Genomic DNA, 22,223 nt, shown 5'->3' on the forward strand with positions numbered 1-22,223 from the left:
ACATTGTGTCTCCTGCACTACAGGTGTCCAACACAAACACACACACTGATTATTTCACTTTCATTTCACTGAGACAAACTTTTCTACCCAGTCTCTTCTAACTCAGTCCCAATCCTTTGTATGTTATATTGTATTTTATTGTCAGTTGCCATCCCCCTACAGCAGGGTTCACCTTATTCAGCACATCAGACTCACTTCATCATTCTCTGATTAAACAATTTACATCATCATCATCTTTCATGCACTGTATCTGTTTATAACATCCTGTCATTATCATTTCTGCCTTATTTTGCAGTGGGATTTTCTTTGCTCCAGAAATATGCTCACTGAGTCCATCTATTGGATTACCCCTGCCCCGCCCACTCCCACCCAATCCAACACTTAGCCAATTATCATCATCTTCATCCTGTGAGTGCCAGGGCCAATAGAATTACCCCCCCAGCTCTCCACAAAACAATCCCTGACTTCTGACCTGTACCCTCAGCTGGACTAAATGTAGCTGGAGCAGGCAAGGATTTGAAATGTTTTTCTGGTGGTGGAGAAGGTGAGGACTTGTGTAATGTGGATGTTTGGCACACTAAAGCACAATCATGATCACAAATTTAATAAACAAATGTCCATAATGACTCCCTATTAGCTATTTTACTGCTTTGCAACAATAAATAGGATCCATATACATATATCTGGCAGGCAGTAACATTTAATACAAATTACAAATTGTTCAGTAACGCGTTTATCAATGTAGTACAAGTCACACATCTATAAATATCTGCAATTAGGCCAGTAACACCCTGCTGGCAACATCCCAATTGGCTATTTAGTATTATTGCCTATTGACTGACTCAGACTCCACCTGAGCTACAGCACTGACCTGTAAAAAGTCAGCAATCACATGTATACTGCCAATCTCTCTCACTCGCTGTCCACACACCAGGTTAGGCCCCTTCATTCACATTTATACATCATTCCATTATCAATACTGCTTAACATACACAGGATATTGGACAAGAGGTGGGGTACACCTCGGACAGGTTGTGACCCATGTATGTAATTATTTATGGTTGCTCTCTTATTTTCCCATTTGTTTCAAAAAGTTTATTCCACCTCAGGTCCCAAAGTTTTTAAAGTAAGACCACTGATGCAGCTCTATGCCAATGGCATAAGAAATGGGAGAAGTTCACAGGCTAATGTTTTAACAAAGAAAAGCACGTTCACAGCCCAAACAAACCCTTGGTGGAGCAACACCCAGATCTTAAGACTGAAAGAGAGAGGGAAAGAGGAAGGGAGTAGTTCCAAGATAAATATCTGGTAATGGGTTATAATGACACTTAATGACAGATGAGAACTTCCTACTGAGCACAAGGAAAGAGAGGAACAAACAAATGAAAACTGTCTCGACAACTTGGTCCACCATCTTGCAAGGCCTCAAGTTGTGACGCACTTCAACACAGTAGCAGCAGTTGGGCGCCCTGCTCTCACTTCTACACCCATTGTCTGGAGAGAACGTCAGCAGCACATTTAGGTTTTCACTCAGAGAGAAGAAAAATCCCATTCCAACAAAGATTCATCCCAGTTTCCATTGACATCTCAGCTCCTGGTTCAACACTGAGGTAAGAAATCCTATGTTTTTTATGTCAAATGAGATTTTCTGTTTATCCAGAGTTAGAAATAATTTTGTATCTTGAGTTAATTCACTGTAACAGTGTAACTCCTATCTTTTTTGTATTCTATCCTGTTTAACTCATTAGAAAAACTACTCAAAAAATGTATTATGTTTGAGAAACTTGATTTCTTTTAAAAGTTACGTGGGATGAAAAAATTGTATCCTCATAATAAGAGTTTATATAATAATAATAATAATAATAATGCTGAAGACATTACAGTTCATGTTTTGCTGTTTGCTAGTGTCATATATATGCATGTAGTCTCCAACCCTTGCTTGCCAATAAAAGGGGCTAAAGAAACAACCATCCAATGCCTTTGTATGTCCAAATTAATTTAGTGGTCTTGTATAATCATTTTATACATTATAGAATATTTTAGGGCAATTTAATTTGGTTTTCATTTAAATTAAATTTTGTGTGAGTCTATTTTTCTTTAAGCAACTCCTTGTGTCGTTTTGTAGGAGTAACAAAGAGGAAGAAGCTGCAGTGCATCTGACAGAGGAATTAATACCAACCATGACAACCAAGATGGAAACACTTGATCCCTCAACTCTATCAGACATCCCCTCTACTGTGACCTACAACCTTCAATCTGAGACCCTGACCCTACCAGTAGGCATCACTTCTGTGGCGGGCATCACCGTGGTGACCGGGGGTGCTGAGCTGTCCTGTAGATCCTGCATGCTGGCCTTTTGTTTTTGGAAAATTCTCATCGGATTCAGTTGTGTAGCCGTGGGCCTGTGGGACCAACTGAATAACACCAGGAAAGGAACATCTCACTTGTTGGGACTGGGGTTTGTGATTCTGGCCTTCAGCTTTGTGGTGGTGGGAAGCATCGTGGTGTACAACCTCCTCACAAAGAAGGAGCGAGCGATGACACGAGCGCACAGAGAGGATGGAAAAGAAGTGCTTGTTGAGAGTGACAGGGTTATTAAAAAGGTCACAGTATAAAATTACATTGATAAGAGAATATATGATAAACTGATGACTTTTTTGCAGATAACACACAGTTTTACTGCACAGAAAAAAACATTCCTGTTGTGTTCACTCCATATAAATACCTGTCTACCTCTTGCTCTCTACTTTATATTGTAATGTAGATTATATACAAAAGAAGTATAATATATTACCTCCAGTTAATATTTTCAACTTCATTTTAAGGGAACGTTTGTAATTTTTACTACACTATATCTCAACAACTGTAGTAACCTTGATGATCAATATAAACACAAAATATATGAGCATCTTATGGAAATATGATTTGTTGTATATGATTTGTTGTGCATGTTATCGAATAACCTACCTAACAGTATATTCATCATCATTCAGCTTTAACAACTTACAAATTAATACATCAGTGATAATATTCCTACAGTATTATATAACACTCTGATAAGTAACTCATACGTTTTCTAACAGTATTGTGTTTTTTTTTAATGTATTCATGCTTTTACACATGATTTTGTTATTATGACTTGGAACTTGTGAATGCACAGTGGGGTCCAAATGTCCAAAAGATATTTTTTTCCAAAGTGATGATGTTAAGAATACAATAAATGGACTAAATGTGAAATGTGTATGTTGTGTGAGTGAGAATGAAACAAGACGTGGAAATACCTTTATAAAAGGGGAAGAGGATGCAGATTATAAAGGTGCGTTATGACAGAATACAGAAGTCTGTTCACTCACAGCACACAAAAACATACGCTCTCATTGATTTTGAATGGAATTCAGCCAACATTCAAAAATAGTCCACAAAAGTAAAATATCAAAAGTGATACTACAACAATAGTAAGTAAAAAAAAGTAAAACACATTACAATTAGCACAACAGTAAATTCATAGTTTCCTAGAATGTTGTATTTGCAAAACATTTGCCTCAGGTAGCTAATGTAACCTGAAAACTAATTAAACATCTTAAATTACAAACAGAGGCAATATGAAAAGATTGTAAATCCATCTGATGGTTATTAATTGCAACATTTGCTTGATTGTAGATCAGACAAAATGGTTATGGAACACTGGGCCACAACTGTTGCACATGAAACTGACTCAACACGGCTCAATATGACAATAAATGTAATAAAAGTGTGACTTTGTTTGTCTCAAAGATGATATATAAAATTTAGAACGTGTCACCTGATGTAAGAAAAGTAGGAAAAGGAGCAGGGTTGTATGTTGAATGGCTACTGAGAGCAAACTGACGAAAGAAAAACACATGACATCAACTGTAATCTACAGGGAGAAATAAAACAGGGAGGAGGAGATGTGTGAGTATCTCCATCTGCTGGGAGAAAAACAAACTACTTCATCCAGTGACATTTCTCCTTTACAGTTTCACTGTTTAACTTCTGTTAACTTCAGTTTTATATGATGACATCTGAACAGATGCCTCTGAAAAAAAGCAATTGGCTCTGCTGCCTCTAACTTTTCAATACACTTGAAACCTCAGTAACTTTATCTGACACGGTTCATCAGAGGTGAAAGTCAGTGCAGTACATTGAGTACAGTATATCCTCATGCTGTAGACCTACAGCTACCAATTTGAAGTACTTATACCTTCCTTACTCTTCATGCCATTTAACAGTATGATTCCAGTTGATGAAATTGTACATATTTTCAACTCAAAGTGTTAACTTTTAGTATAAAAAGTTAAGAATATAATAACTGGTTTTCATAAATTAGAAAATAGGATGCAGAATTAATCATAATTAAAATTGCGATTAAACAATATGTTCCATGTGGAAAATTTACTTGTAGTATTTAGTGTTTTCTTCTACTTCAGTGAGGATTTGAGACTTTTTCCAGCACATAGTAATACTAATAATAATACATTTTATTTATACAGCACCTTTCATACATGAAATGCAGCTCAAAGTGCTTTACAATAATATCAAATACATTAAATAAGATAGATCAATAAGAACACCTCCGCAATAAAACAGAAAATAAAATAAAAAATAAGGTTTTGGGATATTTAGCAAGAAAGGTTAGGGAACATACTCCACTGACCATTCAGAGATGTATGAGGCTGCTGTACCATTAAGAAAAACAAAGGTTTTGAATCAGACCTCAGTGATACAGGAAGCCCGTGTAAAGAAGCTAAACCGAAGTAATGTGATCTCTTTTCCTATTTCTCATCAAAACTGCTGAATGTTGTACAAGCTGGAGTCGATCACAAAGTGCAGTGGTCCAGGTGTAAAGACACACGGTCCAGCAGGGACACGGTCCCGCTGGTTGTCAGGTATGTGAGACATGTGCTCAGGTATCTCTGGACTCAGATCACATGACCTGCTCCGTCACGTGTCATCGTTCAAGTTTCAGGAAACTTTTTTTCTTCTCTTTCCGAAAACAAAAATTCGCAACGTCCCGCCTCTGCGCGCCGCCTATTGGCTACAGCGGAAGGTAGCAGCCCTCTGATTGGCCGGACGACGCGACGTGTGACCGCCGATCGGAATCAAACGACGCCTCCTTCTTAAAAACTCGCTTGAGTGAAATTGAAAATCGAGCCTGAAGGAGAGTAAACGGAGAATAAACGGAGTGAATGTATCTGGAGGAGGAGAAGTGACATGAGTCCACCGGAGACTTGTTCAGGTGAGTTTGTGAAACTGTGGGTGAACGAAGCGACGCCTCTGTTTGTCTGAACTTTGTGAAGTTGCTGCCAAAGCTCTGTCAAGGTGTCCGCTGTCACTTCTTACTTATTTATACCGTGTGTCAGTTTCTCCTCACAGAGCCGAGGAGGAGGCTAAGCTAATTAGCCTGTCATGTTTGTGTGTGTTTGCACCGTTTGGATATGTGTGGGCTATTTGTGGTGCTGTCACACACACACACACACACACACACACACACACACACACACACACACACACACACACACACACACACACACACACAAACACACACACACATGCATGCACAGGCTCATCTGAGCTTTATGTGCATTGCATAATAACCACTTACCAGAGGTGCAGACATATTCACCTTAAAGATCAGCTGTGTCTTTATAGGTTAAATACCGAAGAACACACTGTTCACACTTTTAAAAGCTAAGAACCATTTTCATACCATTTTATACAGTAGCCTACTGCTCCACTAGATATCTGAGGAATTCACCTTTTACTCAACTATTATTATTTGACAGCTGTAGTTACAGGTTCATTCGTTTGGCATATGAAGCTTTGTTACACATTCCATCACCACAAAGTATATAAAATATAGATAAGATAAGATAAGATCAAACTTTATTAATCCACACACCAGTTGGTGCAGCAGCAGGCAGCTCAGAATGTGGTAGACAAGAAAAGGAATAAATGAAAGAAGGTTGAATAAAAATGCTGAGTATGCACATTATATATACCTTTCACAGTAGTGGTTTGTATAGAAATGTTATAAGTAAAGTGCTAAGACAGAGGATGATTGCAATGTGATGATTGGAAATGTTGAAGAATTGTAACAGAGGCTTAAAGTTATCCAAAGCCAAATGAAAACCAACACAGTTCAAGCTTCACCTCTGAATTGCTGACTGTGTCTCCTACATCCTCTGCCAATGTGCCAGCTATGACTGGCTGGAAACAAAAGAGATGTGTATGGTCCATATTGACGTACATCGTCACAAGAAGTCTTTTTGACGTGAATCCATACCATTTAATACTGATAATCGTGATTTCTACTACTGTCTCTACTATCACTGTATTTGGATAATTATCACAAAAGTGTCACATTATCATTTCTTTTTAGAGCCTTTTTTTTGCTCCTGAACATTTGATAAACAGCTAAATATTACACATTTTCTGTGGCTTAGAATGTTGGCTTTAAAGGGAAATAAATCCAGGCATGAATGTGTGACCGGGTGTAATCTGAGCTGCTCAGTATGTTAACATTGCTAAGCCTGAACTCTAACAAGTTACTGATATTTCATGAATATCTTTTTTGTTCATTCTGACTTAAAAGCAACCAGTGGCATTAAAATGTCATCCTCACTGTGCAGATGCTTTGTTTTTAGTTTGCTGTTCAACAAACCATGTTAGTCACAGACTATAAGAGCAGAAAACCACACAATCATGTTGAACTAATTATTATCTTGTGGTAATTTGTTGAAAAATTGATTATTGGACAAAGCAGATGTCTGTTTTTTGTCATTTTTATATATTTCATCATTTTACATCTTTGAATGTTCTTGTTTTCTTTTTCAGGATGAACTCTTCAACAGCCCCTGACAACAGATGACTCTCACAGTACAGCGACAGTCAGAGAGGATGGTTTCCTTGTTGAGCCCAAATGGAACATCAAGTTGCAGAGGATGGGTGGTGCCAGTTAGAAAGCTAGATAAACTAGTTGTGTTAGTCTGTGAGAAAGTGTTGTGAGCAGAACTACTTTTTGCCACAGAACTGTTAGATTGTTCACCTTTGGCCTTGAGGTCGAGAAACCATTTTGACAGTTAATACAGCAGATACACTAAACTAGCTGATGGAGTACACTGACAGAGTGCTGTGTGGGACTGGGGAGATGGAGTTAGACCCCAACATTGTCAGTGAAGAGGCTGGAAAACTGTATTCAGAACTACAGGTATGAATTTTCTACTTCATTATACTATATGCCATGTTTTTCTGAATGAAATCACTGTTTAAATGTGTTTCTGATCACCTGGTTTCACGCTCGGCTGCTTTGCGCAATCGCAGACCGTCATCGAGACCCATGGTGAAGGTGTGGTGGAGACGCTGGTGCCCATTTTTGTGTGGGTGCTGGAGGGGCTGGCCAGCTGTAAAGCCCAGCTGAGAGACAGGGAGGAGGAGGCGGAGAGGGAGAAAGCTGAGCGATTGGAGCTGCTGGAAAGATACCAAGCGGAAAAGGCACTAAGGAAAGAAAGTCAAGAGGTGAGGGACTTGATGTTGTGGGGTTATAGCACGTTTCTTTCCCATGTTTTTGAACTTTAAAGTGGTTGTTAAATTATTTGTGTTTGTTTTTTTAGAGGTATCTCGAGCTGGATGACCAAATTGAACAGGAGAGGAGAGCCATGAAGGGGAGGGAGAAGGGGAGAGAACGACGAGAGAGAGAACTAGAGAAGAAAGCAAGACAGCAAGCCGATCAGTGTGAGTATTTGAATGGTAACTGTGACAAATGACTTATGATCCATGTCCATTATTTCAAATGTAATAATTTCTTTTCACCTTCGTCTTTTTCTCCTTCCAATTTCATTCATCCCTCTTGTGCACATCATGACTAGATAAAGTTTAAATCTTACTGAAGAAGATCTACAAAGTACAGAGTTTTTAATTATTCTAAATCAGACATGTGGACTGTGGAGAATGATGCTAACAAGCTATGGTCCATTTGTTTTGTATTTTTTTCAGTGGTGGCCTTGGAGGAGCAGAAAGCAAATTTAAGTAGAGAGCTGAGCTCACTGAGACATTCTCACAACAAGGTCAGACTCTGCTGTTTAGTCTCTAGTCTTGTGTGCTTTTGTATCCTCAGACAGTGTTACACAATATTCAGCTGTTGTTTTGCTATTATTGTATTTCTCCGCTGTTATCTCCTTTCAGTTGGCTCTCCAGTGTCGGGAACTTCTGGAAAAGAGAAAGGATTCTGAGCGGGATTCTCCTTTAAGGTTTTTCACACCCACTTATTTAAATCAAAAACGAATTTCATGCCGTACATAATGTCTCTATTTGGAATGCTATGCAAATTATATCTCAGTACGTTATAGGTATGACAGCAGGACTGCAGCTTTATTGTGATACCTATACAGTGTGCAGTGTATTCTTATAAAATAGCTTATAACAAATGCTGCCAGACACAAATTGTACTATATAAAACTTAAAAATTGCACTTTGAGACTATTTTGCAAATAGAAGTTTAGTATGTGTATTGTTTTGAATGAGACATTTGTGGAAATGATTAGCTTATTACCCAGGAAGGTATTTTACCTTTAGAGCGCCGAGTTTGTGGCAATTTTCATGAGGTGTTGTTGATAACTCACAGGTAAATTCAGTAGCTGTACGAGTGCTGCAAGAAAGTGTGCAAAATGTAAGAAAGTCACAATTACTGTTTATTTACATGACCTTTCTGTGGAACCCTCCATGGTACATGTAGGAATCACTTGCGTTCCAAGAATGCTGAATCTCCATCCCATCAAGTTTTGTCAGAATCCAGTGTAAATGAAAAGGTAAAAAGATTCTCACTTTCCACACCTTAACAAGATTTTGGCAGATAAGTAGCTAAACTGTTGTGTCTTTCGAAGCAGATGATTCAAAGACCCCATTCACACTCTGGTCCCCCCTGTCTGGAAGAGCTCGTCACCCAGGAGGACAAGGCGATTGACATTGCAGTGAAGTCGACCACGGATCAGTTTGTCAATGACATCATAAGCTCCACTCCTGAGCTGGCACAGTTTCACGGCCGTGTGGATGCAAGGTAATAAAGTGATTTGTGTAACGTATGTCAGAGGTGTAACCATTAACTAAATCTGTGTTCTTTTCAGCTGATAAACAAGTTCACTCAGCAAACATTTTTGTCATTTCTAACCTTTTTTTTTTTTCTTTCATTCACCACCATCTTCATCGTCAGTTCCCCAGGTAGACCTAACAATGAGGAGCCACCAAGGGATGAGTCAGAGACCAGCTTGGAGGAAGAGATGAAGGAGGTGGAGGGAGACGAGAAACCCAAAGATGAAGAGGGGAACATGCAAGAAAAAGATAAGGAGGAGGATGAGGAGGTGGAGGAAGAAGATAGTGTGGAGTGGGACCTTCGCAACAATGACTCTGTGTTTTCTGAACTGTCGGAGCTGAGTCGGGATTATGTGGAGAGTGTCGACCACGGGGCCAGTGTCAGAGGTAAGGTCATAAAAAGACATATTTCAGGAATGGGTCGTTCTCAAACAGTGGTTTTATGAATGGTCAGAAAACTGTAACTGCACAGGAAACACCTCACAACCTTTTCTGAGCCCACATGTGGCTGCTGATACAAAACGATATCTCAACATCAATGCCCATGTTCATTCACTGAAGCACAAACTAGATGATCGCAGACACAAAGTGACTGATTACAGACTTTGGAGTTGACAGACATTGCTTCCTAAAAATAATTTGGCAACAGTGAGAGATCTATTTATACTCCAACATGAAGTGCATTAGTTCATTTGGGAAACGTTTCTTTGTAGAGCTTTTATAAAGATGTACTTCCTTTTTTACTGTCTTGCAGCCCATGTATCCCATGTAGTGCAGAGTAAATAAAGATATTTAGATCTAATGTTTATTGCTCTGTGTTGTAAAGGCTGTATAACTGTGTCAAGTGTTTTTGATATTTTTTTCTTCCGTATAGGCAGTACAGACCAGTTTGAGGAGATTCTTTCTCAGTATGAGGAACTGAAAGTCACCTAGTGAGTACTGAATTTGATTTATCCGACCCTGTTAAATTCAGTGTGGTTTCTGTGTATTCAGGGGATTTTCCAAAATCTTAAAACTGCTTCCTCTCATAGAAACAAATGAGTAAATGGAGAAAATGTTACTGTAACTAGCTGCTACTATGATTACCAAAGTGATTGTCATTTTCTTCATAACCTAAAAATATTTAACTTTGGCTCTGATCCTTATATTTTCAGTGAGTTGGTAGAAGCTGCCCGCAAAGCTCTGATATCTCGGGTAGTTGAGCTGACTGATGACCGCTCAGCTCTTAAACTGGAAGTGACCTCTCTTCAGGAAACAGTCTCTCGATTAGAGGGGCGAGTGAAGGAGAAGGAGGACGAAACTAAGAGGTTCAGAAATGTATTTTTGATATTTTCTGATCGTTCATTAATTCTTTGATACTTCTGTTACAATAACCTTTTCCTAAATATCCACTGTTTTTTATAGACTTCGTAAAGAACTGGAATCATGTGAACCTGAGGATCCTGACGTAAGAGTGTAGACATTGTTATTGTCAAACTTTTAATTACCGTAACAATTCATTGGTGAAGATTCTATTTATCCTTCACCTCCTCAGTGTAAGTTTCAACTGATGCATGGCCCCCATTAAATAACATTAATCTTCCTCTTCAGGCCTCTTCTCTCACATCTTCACGGAACTTCTCTCGTTCTGAAATGGCTCGTGTTGTTATGGAGAAGAACCAGTATAAGCAGCGTCTGTTCGAGCTGCAGGAGGCAGTAAGACATAGTCAGGCAGTCAGGTAACCTTTATCCGAAACATTGGATCGGTTGTTGATGAATTCATTTAAGGGTAGAGATAGAGTTTTATGTTCTTTTACCAACACACCTGTTCATCCTGTCTTTGCCACCAATCATATTTAGTGTGTTTTCTTTTTTTTATAGAGCAACAAAGGGAGAGAGGTTTATAGAGGACAAAAGATCAAGTGTTTGGAGAAGGTAAGTGTTGTATTATCTCTCATCTCATTTCAATGTAGTTAGATGTCCCTATAATGCACAAAAGTAAGTGCAGCCTAAAACAATGTTGGTGGCCTGGTCCTGGACCGTGCTGCTCTTTGCCAGGGGATAAAACAGGCAGTAAAGCTGCAGTGACAAACTAAAGTATAGTTAATCTGTATAGTGAACATTAAAGCAACCATAATGTAGAGATATGACATCAACCAGATTGTTGTGACCTTCTGTTGTTATTGGCAACCTGAAGTCAAGAGACACGTTCAAATTAAAGTTATGAAAGCAGAGGAAATATTGGTCTGCAGGGTCTCCAAAGTAATAACCATAAAAATAGTGAAAGCAGGGGCAGAAAGACTGTTCCTTCAGAGCGCTGTGCGGTAACGTCAGTGTTGGAGTGTGTTTGGATTCAGACTCTGTCAATAACAACACAGAGGGACTGAAATAAGCAAAAATGTACAAAGTAAAAGTGTGGTAACATGTTGTAGTCAGACAGCAGTTTTATGATCTGTAAATCGATAATTGTGTCTTTATTATAGGTTCAACCGCTTGTTTGGCCTGTCAAAGGAAACTTTAATCGCTCCTCCTGCATCTAAAATCCTCTCACCTGCTTCCCCACCAGTCGGTCGCTCTCCTGTGGTGTCCCTACAGCTACCGGCTGTCACTCAGACTCAGGCTGAGTAAGCAACTATATCTTGCCATGTCACCCTTGAATCATAATGAATGGCTCAGGAAAGCTGATTAACCCCTGGAGCTTTCTCTCTAGGTCTGCTTCTCCAGCTGCTCTCTCACCTCGTGCCAGGAGGAGGGAGCTCTACAGAGAAATTCGCTCGCACATTTGGGGAACTCTGGGAAAACGGCAGATACATGGCTGGAGCACACCGCTGGCAAACACTCAGGTAATAGAAACACGTGACTATACAGGAAGGTGACGATCTGGGAGCGAAACTAAAAACTGAAATGGTTTTAGGTTATGACATGACTTTTTTTCATTTAACTTACCCAGACATATGTTGATGTGCACAGTCCTATCAACGTCCTGGTGATTACATCTCATTATTTTAGGAATCCCATGAACCTGCCCCAGAGCCTAAAGATGTGCCGGTTCTAGTGCAGCTCAGGTTATTGGATCAAAGAGACTCCACTGCTAAGGTAAATCTCGCCTTTGCAATATTCATTCTAACCTAAGACTTTACGTGACAGTTAAACATGGTCACTAACTTATTCTTCTTTCTTGTTTTCAGGTGAACTGTGCGGTTTCAGTCACACCTGAAGTCTCCGGAGAGGCCACTGTAAGTCTGTCATTATCCTGCTGAAACAATAGCTGTAGTCACACTTTAATCACCATGTGCATGAACAGTACCATCCAACCATAACTAACACTGACTAGAGACAAATTTCATGCCTCTCATCTTTCCCAACTCCATATCCGTCCCTCTCTGCCAGTGTTCTGTATGGGTAGTTTCTGGTCCTGCCTCCAGCAGTGATATTACAGTGATTGATCCAGCACGCTCCAACACAGTACTGGATCAGTTCGGTCTCCCTCCCACTGCTCCTGCACTCTGCATCTGTGCTGTGCCTCCCATAGGTCAGTGCCGGTACAATGGGCTGCCTGCAGACATCATATCTCATGTGTACTTTACTTGTATTATCCCCTCATACCATTTAACGGGTGAACACCGCTTGTTCAACTTTTTCCTTCACATAATCTTTCTGGTCTTGTTTTGTCAGGTGGCACCACAGGAACTGTGTGGATTGGAACTCAGGAAGGAAGGTAGCGCCTGCTGAATAAGCAGCTCACTTCAAAAAATGCTTTCTGTGAGTAAAATACTTGTTGGCAAAGCATTTTGACCAAATGTCTCACCTCCTCTTCTTTCTCCTATTGTCTCTCTCTCTCACAGTATACTGGTACATTCAGCCTCTGTTAGCAGGAGGCGCTGTCTGCAGTCTGTTTCCCTGTCAGAGGGTGTCTATTCACTTACGTGAGTATTTTGCACTCTGCTTGAAATGTGTATTATTTTTTTATCTACTAGCTTTTTATCGTTTCCTGTCTTAATGTGTTTTCTTTTGTCTTATATGTTATACTATATCAAAGTAATAAAGATATACTTGACCCGATCTCTCAGGTTTTCCCAGGGTCAAGTCGTAGCTGGTTTAGCTGACGGGACCTTAGCGTTTTTCTCACACAGCTCAGGTACCGGTTTCCTGTTTTCTCTTTTGAGGCAAAGCAAAACATGTTTTTTTGTATAGGATCATTCATATTAAAGTAATTAACTGCAAGAAGACATTAAACTTTAAATTTAAGTTAGAAAACATTAAAAACCAAAGTATTCATTTCATTATATCTGTCTCTCCATTTTGCTTACTTCACACAGCTTATAAAGGTGACTCTGAAGTAATGATTACTGTGATTGACAGGTGGCTGGAATCTGCAGTCGCACTCAGTGGTGCCGCTTGGATTAAACCCTATGCAGCCTATTCGCTGCTGTCTTGCCAAAGATGGCCGCTTGTGGGCGGGATACTGGAACAGAGTCCATGTGGTTGACATTGACCAAAAGAAGGTTGAGGTAAGAAACAGACAGAGGAGGCACCTTCATTGCTCTCTGTGCTGTAGATCTCACCAACACTATCATCATCTCACTTTTTACAGCAAACATTCTCAGTGTCTGAGCGCAGTGAGCAGCAGGTTCGTTTCCTGTGTGCCGGTGGAAGTGGTGTTTGGACCTCATGTCGACTTGATCCAATCCTCAGGCTCTTTGACTGGTCCACTGGGCGGCCGCTACAGGAAGTTGATTTTTCAACTTTGGTCACTAAAACATTAGGTGCTAATAAAGTTTTCTATTTATAAAATTAGCAATTTAATGTGTAAATGAAACAAATCTGTTGTGTTTGGAATCGATATTGACTAAAAAAACTTTGAATAGAATGATTTAATTATTTACATGTGTTATAGTGACAATTGTAAAAAGAAATAATTTTTTTTTACATCAGTAAAGTAATGAGAGCTCAGTAGGTTGCATCAGTGGCAGTGGGTTGGGATTAGGTTGTTGTGGTTTTGTTGTTCTGCATCATGATATGAGATTGTAAATAATGATAATTATTATAATCTATTATATCATTTACAAAAGGTCAAAGCAGTGGTTACCCAAACTGAACTGAAATATTTCTGTCTCCCTCTGTAGGCCAACCCTTCCTGACACTCTCACCTCTGCAAATCTCATCTCTCTCTGTCATCTCTGGTCGTCTTTGGGTGGGCACTGGAGGTGGAGCCATTTTCTCCATCCCATTATCCATAAGTGAGTTTTATTTAGACTGAATTTGTTGCTTGAATTTAGTATTGTCAGAAAGGTGCTCCTTTAAATATCACCTATACTTCAATGACTGTTCACAGCATCAGAAGCTGTTTCCATTCCATATTGCTCCATTTCATCAGCCCAGCTGTGTTACCATGGACACAGACAAGCTGTCAGGTTCATCATTGCTGCGCCTGGTAAGATTTTGATACCTGTTACTCAAACATGGTGAACATGTTCAGTAACCTGTTACTTCAGCGAGATCCTTCAGAGTCCACTTTAATGCAGTATGTGTGTAATCTGTGTCCCAAAGGTTGTTTGATGACCTCTCCTGGCAGCAGCACTGTCACTACCTCTCAGTTTATCCTCAGTGGAGGAGAGGGCTACATCAACTTCAGAATTGGTCAGTTGAAGAACTGGAAATTACTATTGTTGCATCAGCTTATTTAAATTTGTGTGATTCATCCACCATTTCAGTCAGTGCTTAGTTTGTAAAAGGTCTAACAGAGCCATCTACTCCCTCAGGAGACGATGCAAATGACACATCGGATGACACATCGACCCAAACTACGCCTCAACGGTCTGACCGCAGTCACATGATCATTTGGCAGAACACCACCCCCTCTGTGCCCAACCCTGCTCTCTGACATTGATTGTGGGTAAACGTGAAGATGAGGTGGATAAAGATTGTTCACCAGCAGACAACAGTGGAAATGGTGTTTTCATGAACTGAATGAAAAAAAACATCTGTGGCAGAAATTTGAAAAAATAAAAATCTAGGATTTACATTTTTTCCTGTTTACCTCATTCATTTTGTATATATGTTTTGACTGGATTAATGGGATATCATGTCCTCCCATGTGCCTTCATCTGATTTTATATCAGTGTTGTATAATAGATTAGTAATTCAGCCGCTTGATTCTTAATAGATTGTTTTTAACTTTGTACTAACAATGCTCTCAGTCTAACTGACAAACATCTCTGATATATTTTACTGCTTGTCCAAGAACCTGCAGATTTGTCCACCATGTGACACCAGGTGTTCCTGTCATACATCTTTGGATCATTATGTTAAGCTTCATCATGTGACTGCTGTGTAGATGTTTGTTCTTAACTGTGAACTGAAAATCTGTTACTCTGCTCTCACCTTGAAGACAATCACTGTTTTTTTATCTCTTATCTTTTGATGCTGCAATAAGAGCTGTGATACTATAATTTCCATGTATTAACTCAAATTCTACCCTCCTACATTGCATGTGGTGTAATTACAAAAAACTGCACATTATAAATGTGTCTATATGTTTGTGTGTCTGATATCTCATCCACTAAATTCAATTTTTTACTTTCTGTCCTTAGAAATAATTTATTTTCTCTATTACTTCTTTGCTTTGTATATTGTCTTTGAATGGCATGAAATGCTTTTGGTGTCTTAATTTATTTCATATTCTCATTTGATTTCATTTATCTTTTGTAAAATGAGGGAGGGGGAGTTATTTCAAGTGTCCTTTGTGGTATTTATGTGAAATTACAGGTTTGTGCACACATGTTGTCATGACAGCTCCTTGTACAGAAATTAAGATTTGAGTATTTGAGTTGACTCAGCAACATTATTTTCATCATTAAAATGTCTTCGGTGTCAATGTAGTAACTTTTATTCTGAGTGGTTTTCTCAAAATCTCGTGCAGCAACTAGTAAAATCAAAAAATTAGCAGTGCATATAGTATTAATATCAGTCTGGTCCACAAACAATTTATTAAGCAAAGAGACATTTTCTATACAAAAGCACAATGAGGTGTTTGTCAATTTCACGAGATGAGTAACAGCAGGAACGCTCCTTAGCCTCAGGCAGTCTGGGTTGCTGCCTGGTTTGATACAGCCTGTCATGTAACAGCAGCTTTTTATGTTGGGCTGCTGCGAGTCCTTGGCAGCCGTATCCTGCGACTCAGGGAGCGGGCGAGGCGGTCCACTGCTCCACCCACGGTTCCTCCCAACTCCTTTTTGGAGGTCAGACCCTCAATGTTGCCACTGTACCACATGACCCAGCCTGCCAGGGACAGTAGCACCAGCAGTGCTCCCGAGTACACCAGCAGATCCCCAAAGTCTTGCCCATGGATCTCCAGTGGGGCAAAGACCCCCAGCAGCAGGGATATCACCCCCAACAGGTCCATCAGCACAGCAAACACCAGGGCCAGCTTACAGTGGGACAACCCATCATACTTGGGTGCCATGCCTGAAAAAGAAAGACGAGGATGTTATATGGGAAGGTGCCATATTACATACTGTAGCTTCTGGAAGATAGTCAAAACTTATTCATTGTATTTACTGAATAAATATCCACCTATATTGTAAAGTGGACTTCTATAACACCATACATTGGTTTCACAATAACACAATGCAGGTGTCTGTTGTCTTAGACGTGCACCAGTTCAGGCAGGTACCACACCTGTCCTGTGCTAACACATGACAAAGCAGCGAGGTCTACACACACAAGTGCATTTTTCCTGAATAACCAAACCCCCTGGAACACTTACCTTTACGTTAGAACTTTGCCGAGTATCTCAAATTCGTCGTGTTTACAATTAGTATCGTGTTTTTCCGCATGAGGTCGATGAGAAACGAGCAGTCGCCAGTGAAACCTGACACCTCGTCACCTGCTCTACCTGTCCTGCAGTTCCTCTGACGCCTCACAGCACCTTGTCACTGCGTCTTGTTTTTTTAAAACAGAAAATGTTGCATCACTGGCATTCTCCTCCCGAATCCACGTTTTTGTCCATGTACTAGAGTTATTGATTATCCAAAGTATATATGTGCCTAAAATTATGTTTTACTTGTATACGCATTTGTGTTAGGGTCACAAACTAATACATAATATGACTAGAATATCTGAAAATTACCCGTGAATACAAGGGTTTACTTTAACGACACTTATTTGTATTACTTATTTGTAATGCATTGTAAAAGCTGTGATTACTGTCAAAAAATATTTATCAAATATCTGAAAATTGCCCAAATTGTACTTTATCTATTTTAAAATATGTAAATACTGTCACAGGCAAATTAATCATATTTATTAAATATCAGAAAATTACACGTCAGTATTTATTTTCTTATTTAGAATATGTGCGATTTTAAAGCAGTAAATATGTTCACCAAATATATAAAATAGTAACACAGTATTATATAATAACAGTATTTTTAATTTTTTTTAATTAGATTATCCTTCACCAGGGACGATCATTAATTATATGACTTCCGGAAATGACGCGAGAGAGGGAGTTAAAAAAATAAAAGAGCGATAATTGTTATTGTTAGCTTGTTAGCTAGCAGCTGAGCTCGACAGATGGGGATATGACAGAGTAATAACGACTTATTACATGTGCACGATTCAGTTATTACAAACGTAAAGTGGTACGTACCGACTTCTGCGGGGTTTATTTCTTAACGTAGACACCGTGCTAACGTGTGAATGATGGAATTAAAGACTGAAGAGGAAAGAAAGAAGAGGGTTGTGATATTTTATTCGCAGCTAAATCTCTGCTAACGTCACACGAGGCTAGCACAGTGTGGAGCTAATGTCACTTTCATGTGAGCACATTACCAGGCCGCTATAAATCATACACCAGTAGCACATGTTGTCTAACTGTTTCTGTTTATACGAACATAACCTGGGAAGCAGATCATGATGCTCGCTTTGTTTTTTCTGGCTGTCTGGTTCTTCAACAGTGCGACGTTATGAAAGCTCAGCGACTAGCTTCATCCTCCCATACAATCAATACGAACATAAGTGTAGTTTGTGTGTGAAGCTCAGTCTCCGCTGTGCACGAGTGTGAAATGTCCCTGTTTATGTCATATTCACAGTCTGATGACATTTCTGCTGAACCCTGACACCAATCTATTCGTCTGGGGTCTGAGATGGAGAACGGAAACAGGACTGATGCTGCTTCCACATCCAAGAGCCACGCAGGCTCACTCCACCTGCAGAGTAAGACTATAGAAGCTCAAAGTAAATCATCCATTATTATTGTTTTTATGTCTTTATGTCAGCCTTGATATCTTACTGTGCATGTTTTCCTTTCCCAGCTCCAAAAAATGAGGATGCTTATGAAATTGCCATCCCCTATGAGGAGAGCAACTTTGAGCAGCAAGGATTTTTCAGCCAGAATGATCAGAATTTTGATGGTGAATGACAGAAGCAATCCTTTAAAAATTAAAGTAATTTCATTGTTCACAGTAAAGTTTCTCAAACTCTCTGATTTGTCCACTGCAGATTCGCCCCCATCTGCTGGTCCGTCTCCAGTCAACAACTCATACATGGTTATCACCAACCTGCGCACCCAGCTGCAGATTTCTCTGGAGAAAAACTCTTGGCTTCAGAAAAGAATTGAGGACCTGGAAGAGGAGAGAGACTTTCTCCGGTGCCAGCTGGACCGCTTCATCTTTTCCACAAAGAGCCAGGGACAGGAACACAGCCAGAGCCAGTACAGTAACGGTGAGGACAGGGGACAGGTGTGAGACGACAACCTGTCCAACAAGCTTTTAAGATGCTGATTCGAAACAGAACTTTTTTTGTTTGTCTCTCTTTAGGTTATGAATCCAGGCGATTCAACTGGAGGGTAAGACGAGAGGAGGATCGTCCTGCTGGTAAAGGCAAATATTTGTGTGATTTCTGTTAAATTAACCTTTCCAATCATTGTAAGATATGGTTGATAATGTCCGCACATCTGAGCTTAAATAGCAGATTCTCTATTATTACAGCCACATTCTCCTTACAGAGCAACAGAAGTCGGCTGCAGAGCATTTCCCCTCACGTCAGTTCATCCAACGAAGGCCTGGTGCTCCAACTATGGTGCCTTCCAAAAACCACGTCTCCAATCCACTAACCAATCAGCTTGCCTCTATGAATGCTTTGTTCAGCTCTACACAATCACAGGCCCTCTTGCAAAGCCATAGCCACAGCACTACCAGTACGACAGCCGGTGGCAGCAGTGGCAACAGCAACAGTGGGACGAGGTCATCCATGAATGAAATGAGCGGACATGGCAACGTAGGTCCAGGTATGGAATAAAGCTTAGCATTACCCTCATTAATCTATAATGAAATCAATGTTTTTTACATGGTACATGGTTTTGTGAAGGTGATGATTTGATATGTTTTTTCTTTCTAGATTCGCTTTCACTTCTGGGGGAATCTGAGGAGTACTTGGACCAAGAAGGGTACCTTGAGGAGGAAGAAATGATATCAGGGGAAGATGTAATGCCAGATAGCCTTAACAGCAACAGACACCAGTTAAAGAGAAGGCGAGTCTTCCGAGCTCCTAGAGAGCGACAGAGAGGTAAGTGACATAATTAGATATTTAAATATTATAATTTAATCATGATCTGTTATGAGGCCCTGTCGCTAAGTCTCTGCTCTCTCTCATTCTTCAGTGAAAGATGCTGCAGGAGTGCTGTTTCGCTACAAGAAAATCCTGCTTACATACCAGCGTCTGAAAAATATGTCCAAAGCCTTCCAAATCCATGGTGTGGACCGCAACACGGTGGCTTCTACTACACCCATAGCTGAGCTCTTATTAGTGGCCCCAGAGAAGGTGGCAGAGGTGGGCGAGTTTGACCCGTCCAAGGAGAAGCTGCTGGATTACGCCCGGCGCTGCTATACTGCCCTGGATGAGGAGACACTCAGCAGAGTGCAGGCCTTGAAGAAGAATAACCTGCTCTTGCCCATCTCCTACAGGTTCAGACACTGAGATAGAAAAAGGAATGGGAAAAACCACAAAACTTTGGAGCTGGTGGTTGAGAGGAGAGGAGAGGCCGTTTGGTTCTGCTGCAGCAGACCAGCTCACCTCGCAGGCACAGAGATGTCCAGAGGGATGAAGCATTTTACTAACTCAGCATCCTGGATGTGACCATTTAGGCTTCAGCTGAGATCTTTGCTTGTCAGACAATTAAAGTTCTCATGTCACTTTCATTATCAATACAGAGCATTGGAGCAAATTGATATTGAGCATGTGGAAGTGTCTGTTGCAGCTGAAAAGGGAAACTACATGGCTTTTATCTCTCAAAGAGCGAAATGGCATTTCCGACTCATTCAGAATTTGTGAACGAGAATGTGTCTGCTATTAGGTTTATCGAGGAGATTGCTTTTAAACGAGTGTAGCCAATGTAGCTCATACATGTTTTGGAGTTTAAGTTCAGAGACACTCCAAATCAGTTTGAAGCCATAAACCAACTTTCTAGACCATTTCAGTTGTTGGCTCCGTTAATGATTTATAATCATGGGAATTTTTATCAGTTTATTTGTGTGCAATTTGACCTTAAAATATGGCAATCACAATCTTTGTGTGTTAACGTGATGCTTCCCTCCTTAGATTTTGCCATGCTTTAGGAATTATCAGTGATTTCTTTTTATATTTATATTGCTAAATGGGTCTGTTGTTTTTGGCATTGCCATAATATCAATCATTTACACTTGCCTTAAGACATTTCTTCTGATATTTGTCATTTTCCTTTCTTCTTCTACAGACTTAAAGGAAGGAAGAACTCATTGAGACAGATAGATAGGAGGAGATCATTAAGTGATTATAGTAAACACTAGTTTAAACATATTATTTGGTTATAATGCATTATAGTAACATGAGCAACATGTTTTGTTTTTTTAATAAAAAACAGACAGAAATGTTTGTGATATTGTATGTTTGCCTCATAATAATAAGGCAGTCTGTTGGTCCCAGTTTTAAAAATAGTACTGCAGCATTACTCATATCAATCCTTTTTGTAATTATCTGCACTAAAAATACACAAAAGATAACTTCTTATACTTCTGATAATGAGGCTCTTAAGATGCTTTTGTGACAGTGATACCTTTTGTAAAATATGGTACAGAGCATTTACACTAATTATTACTAAAATTACTATTTGTAACATTGTGTAACTTTTGCTTCTTTGTAAAACAAATGTGGACATTAATCATACAAACTTTATTACAGTGTGACTTACAGCATCACTAAACACTGCTAGCTTTGTGCACACAGATGATGTGTTATTGCTTCCCAGTGTGTCTCTGCAGATGCATGGGATAAGAGCTCTTTGACGAAGCTGTAGTTTATAGAGTTCTCGTCAAAATTCATCAATTTCAAAGCAGCATATTGTATGATAATGTGTGGTGTCCATGCCAGTACAGTGAAATGATATGAGCTCTTACATCAAAACAGGGTACTGTGGAATATGCTGACTTACAGCTTCAAGTGTCATTATTTAATTGAGCTTTTTCATGAAACTAAATATTGATGGGTTCTCCTATTCATGTGTGTAAGGTGCAGTGCAACTGCTAAGCAGACCTTGCAAAACCATACCTAGGTGCAGTGTTTTTAGAAAACATGAATCTGTATAATTTTTCTGTCTCATATTTATGTTTATGGAGTGAAATGTGTATCTCACATAATGGCAGTTATTCACCAAATGTATAATGAACAATGTCATGAACACAGTTGATTTCTTACAAAACATGTATATTTATTCATCTGTAAGATCCAACATTACTCACTGAAGGAAAATGTGTATGATTCATAGACTGTACTGCAAAGACAGAAAGGTGATTAAAACATTTGATTCCCTACATATAATGTTGATTTTTTAAATTCTGTTCTATACCTCAGTGCATTATCTCATTGTGCCAAGATCTGTCTCCTGCTATGATCAGGTTAAAAGGGTGATTTATTTTTTGCACTGTTACCATGGTACATCCTATGTTGGATGTTGTGATGTCGTGATTGTATCTGTGACCTTGTAGACACATTATCATGAACATTATAACTCAAGCACTATAATTGTAGGAGAAACTACCTGAAGTATTCCAGATTAAATGTTGACAAACTGGCATATATGATCTTTGTCATGGTGGAACATA

The 22,223-nt window shown here is 39.5% G+C and overlaps 4 protein-coding genes across 8 annotated transcripts; 3 read left to right on the forward strand and 1 right to left on the reverse strand.

Annotated features, from left to right (window-relative positions):
- Nucleotides 1-1,475: 1,475 nt before the first annotated feature.
- Nucleotides 1,476-3,237, forward strand: LOC138413580 (uncharacterized). The gene is made up of 2 exons (XM_069537778.1): nt 1,476-1,610; nt 2,126-3,237. The coding sequence occupies exon 2, from the start codon at nt 2,181-2,183 to the stop codon at nt 2,613-2,615; it is 435 nt and encodes a 144-aa protein (XP_069393879.1). The 5' UTR covers nt 1,476-1,610; nt 2,126-2,180; the 3' UTR covers nt 2,616-3,237.
- Nucleotides 3,238-5,101: 1,864 nt separating this feature from the next.
- Nucleotides 5,102-15,965, forward strand: LOC109633233 (C-Jun-amino-terminal kinase-interacting protein 4). Of its 2 annotated transcripts, none has more exons than XM_020092929.2 (28): nt 5,102-5,257; nt 6,856-7,228; nt 7,342-7,536; nt 7,632-7,752; nt 8,014-8,084; nt 8,203-8,267; nt 8,753-8,825; nt 8,904-9,073; nt 9,227-9,492; nt 9,980-10,037; nt 10,260-10,412; nt 10,510-10,552; nt 10,696-10,823; nt 10,966-11,019; nt 11,568-11,708; nt 11,795-11,927; nt 12,094-12,180; nt 12,273-12,320; nt 12,475-12,616; nt 12,760-12,802; nt 12,930-13,010; nt 13,155-13,222; nt 13,447-13,595; nt 13,679-13,850; nt 14,211-14,324; nt 14,420-14,518; nt 14,635-14,724; nt 14,847-15,965. In XM_020092929.2, the coding sequence occupies exons 2-28, from the start codon at nt 7,130-7,132 to the stop codon at nt 14,966-14,968; spliced, it is 2,985 nt and encodes a 994-aa protein (XP_019948488.2). In that variant the 5' UTR covers nt 5,102-5,257; nt 6,856-7,129; the 3' UTR covers nt 14,969-15,965. The 2 variants fall into 2 exon arrangements, with proteins under 2 accessions (XP_019948488.2, XP_019948487.2); XM_020092928.2 differs by having other exon boundaries at nt 5,104-5,257; nt 8,901-9,073.
- An 89-nt stretch (nt 15,966-16,054) lies between these two features.
- LOC109633351 (transmembrane protein 238-like) lies at nt 16,055-17,000 on the reverse strand. The gene is made up of 2 exons (XM_020093144.2): nt 16,853-17,000; nt 16,055-16,551 (listed from the first exon to the last, which is right to left on the reverse strand). The coding sequence occupies exon 2, from the start codon at nt 16,547-16,549 to the stop codon at nt 16,220-16,222; it is 330 nt and encodes a 109-aa protein (XP_019948703.1). The 5' UTR covers nt 16,550-16,551; nt 16,853-17,000; the 3' UTR covers nt 16,055-16,219.
- A 598-nt stretch (nt 17,001-17,598) lies between these two features.
- ccdc106a (coiled-coil domain containing 106a) lies at nt 17,599-21,934 on the forward strand. Of its 4 annotated transcripts, none has more exons than XM_020093060.2 (8): nt 17,599-17,729; nt 18,180-18,303; nt 18,402-18,500; nt 18,589-18,810; nt 18,906-18,968; nt 19,094-19,375; nt 19,486-19,653; nt 19,748-21,934. In XM_020093060.2, the coding sequence occupies exons 2-8, from the start codon at nt 18,234-18,236 to the stop codon at nt 20,062-20,064; spliced, it is 1,221 nt and encodes a 406-aa protein (XP_019948619.1). In that variant the 5' UTR covers nt 17,599-17,729; nt 18,180-18,233; the 3' UTR covers nt 20,065-21,934. The 4 variants fall into 4 exon arrangements, with proteins under 4 accessions (XP_019948619.1, XP_019948620.1, XP_069393401.1 ...); XM_020093061.2 differs by having other exon boundaries at nt 18,906-18,962; XM_069537300.1 differs by having other exon boundaries at nt 17,716-17,906; nt 18,906-18,962.
- The last annotated feature ends 289 nt before the right edge of the window (nt 21,935-22,223 follow it).

Source organism: Paralichthys olivaceus, chromosome 13 (genome assembly GCF_024713975.1).
Source record: "Paralichthys olivaceus isolate ysfri-2021 chromosome 13, ASM2471397v2, whole genome shotgun sequence".
Lineage (NCBI taxonomy): Eukaryota > Metazoa > Chordata > Actinopteri > Pleuronectiformes > Paralichthyidae > Paralichthys > Paralichthys olivaceus.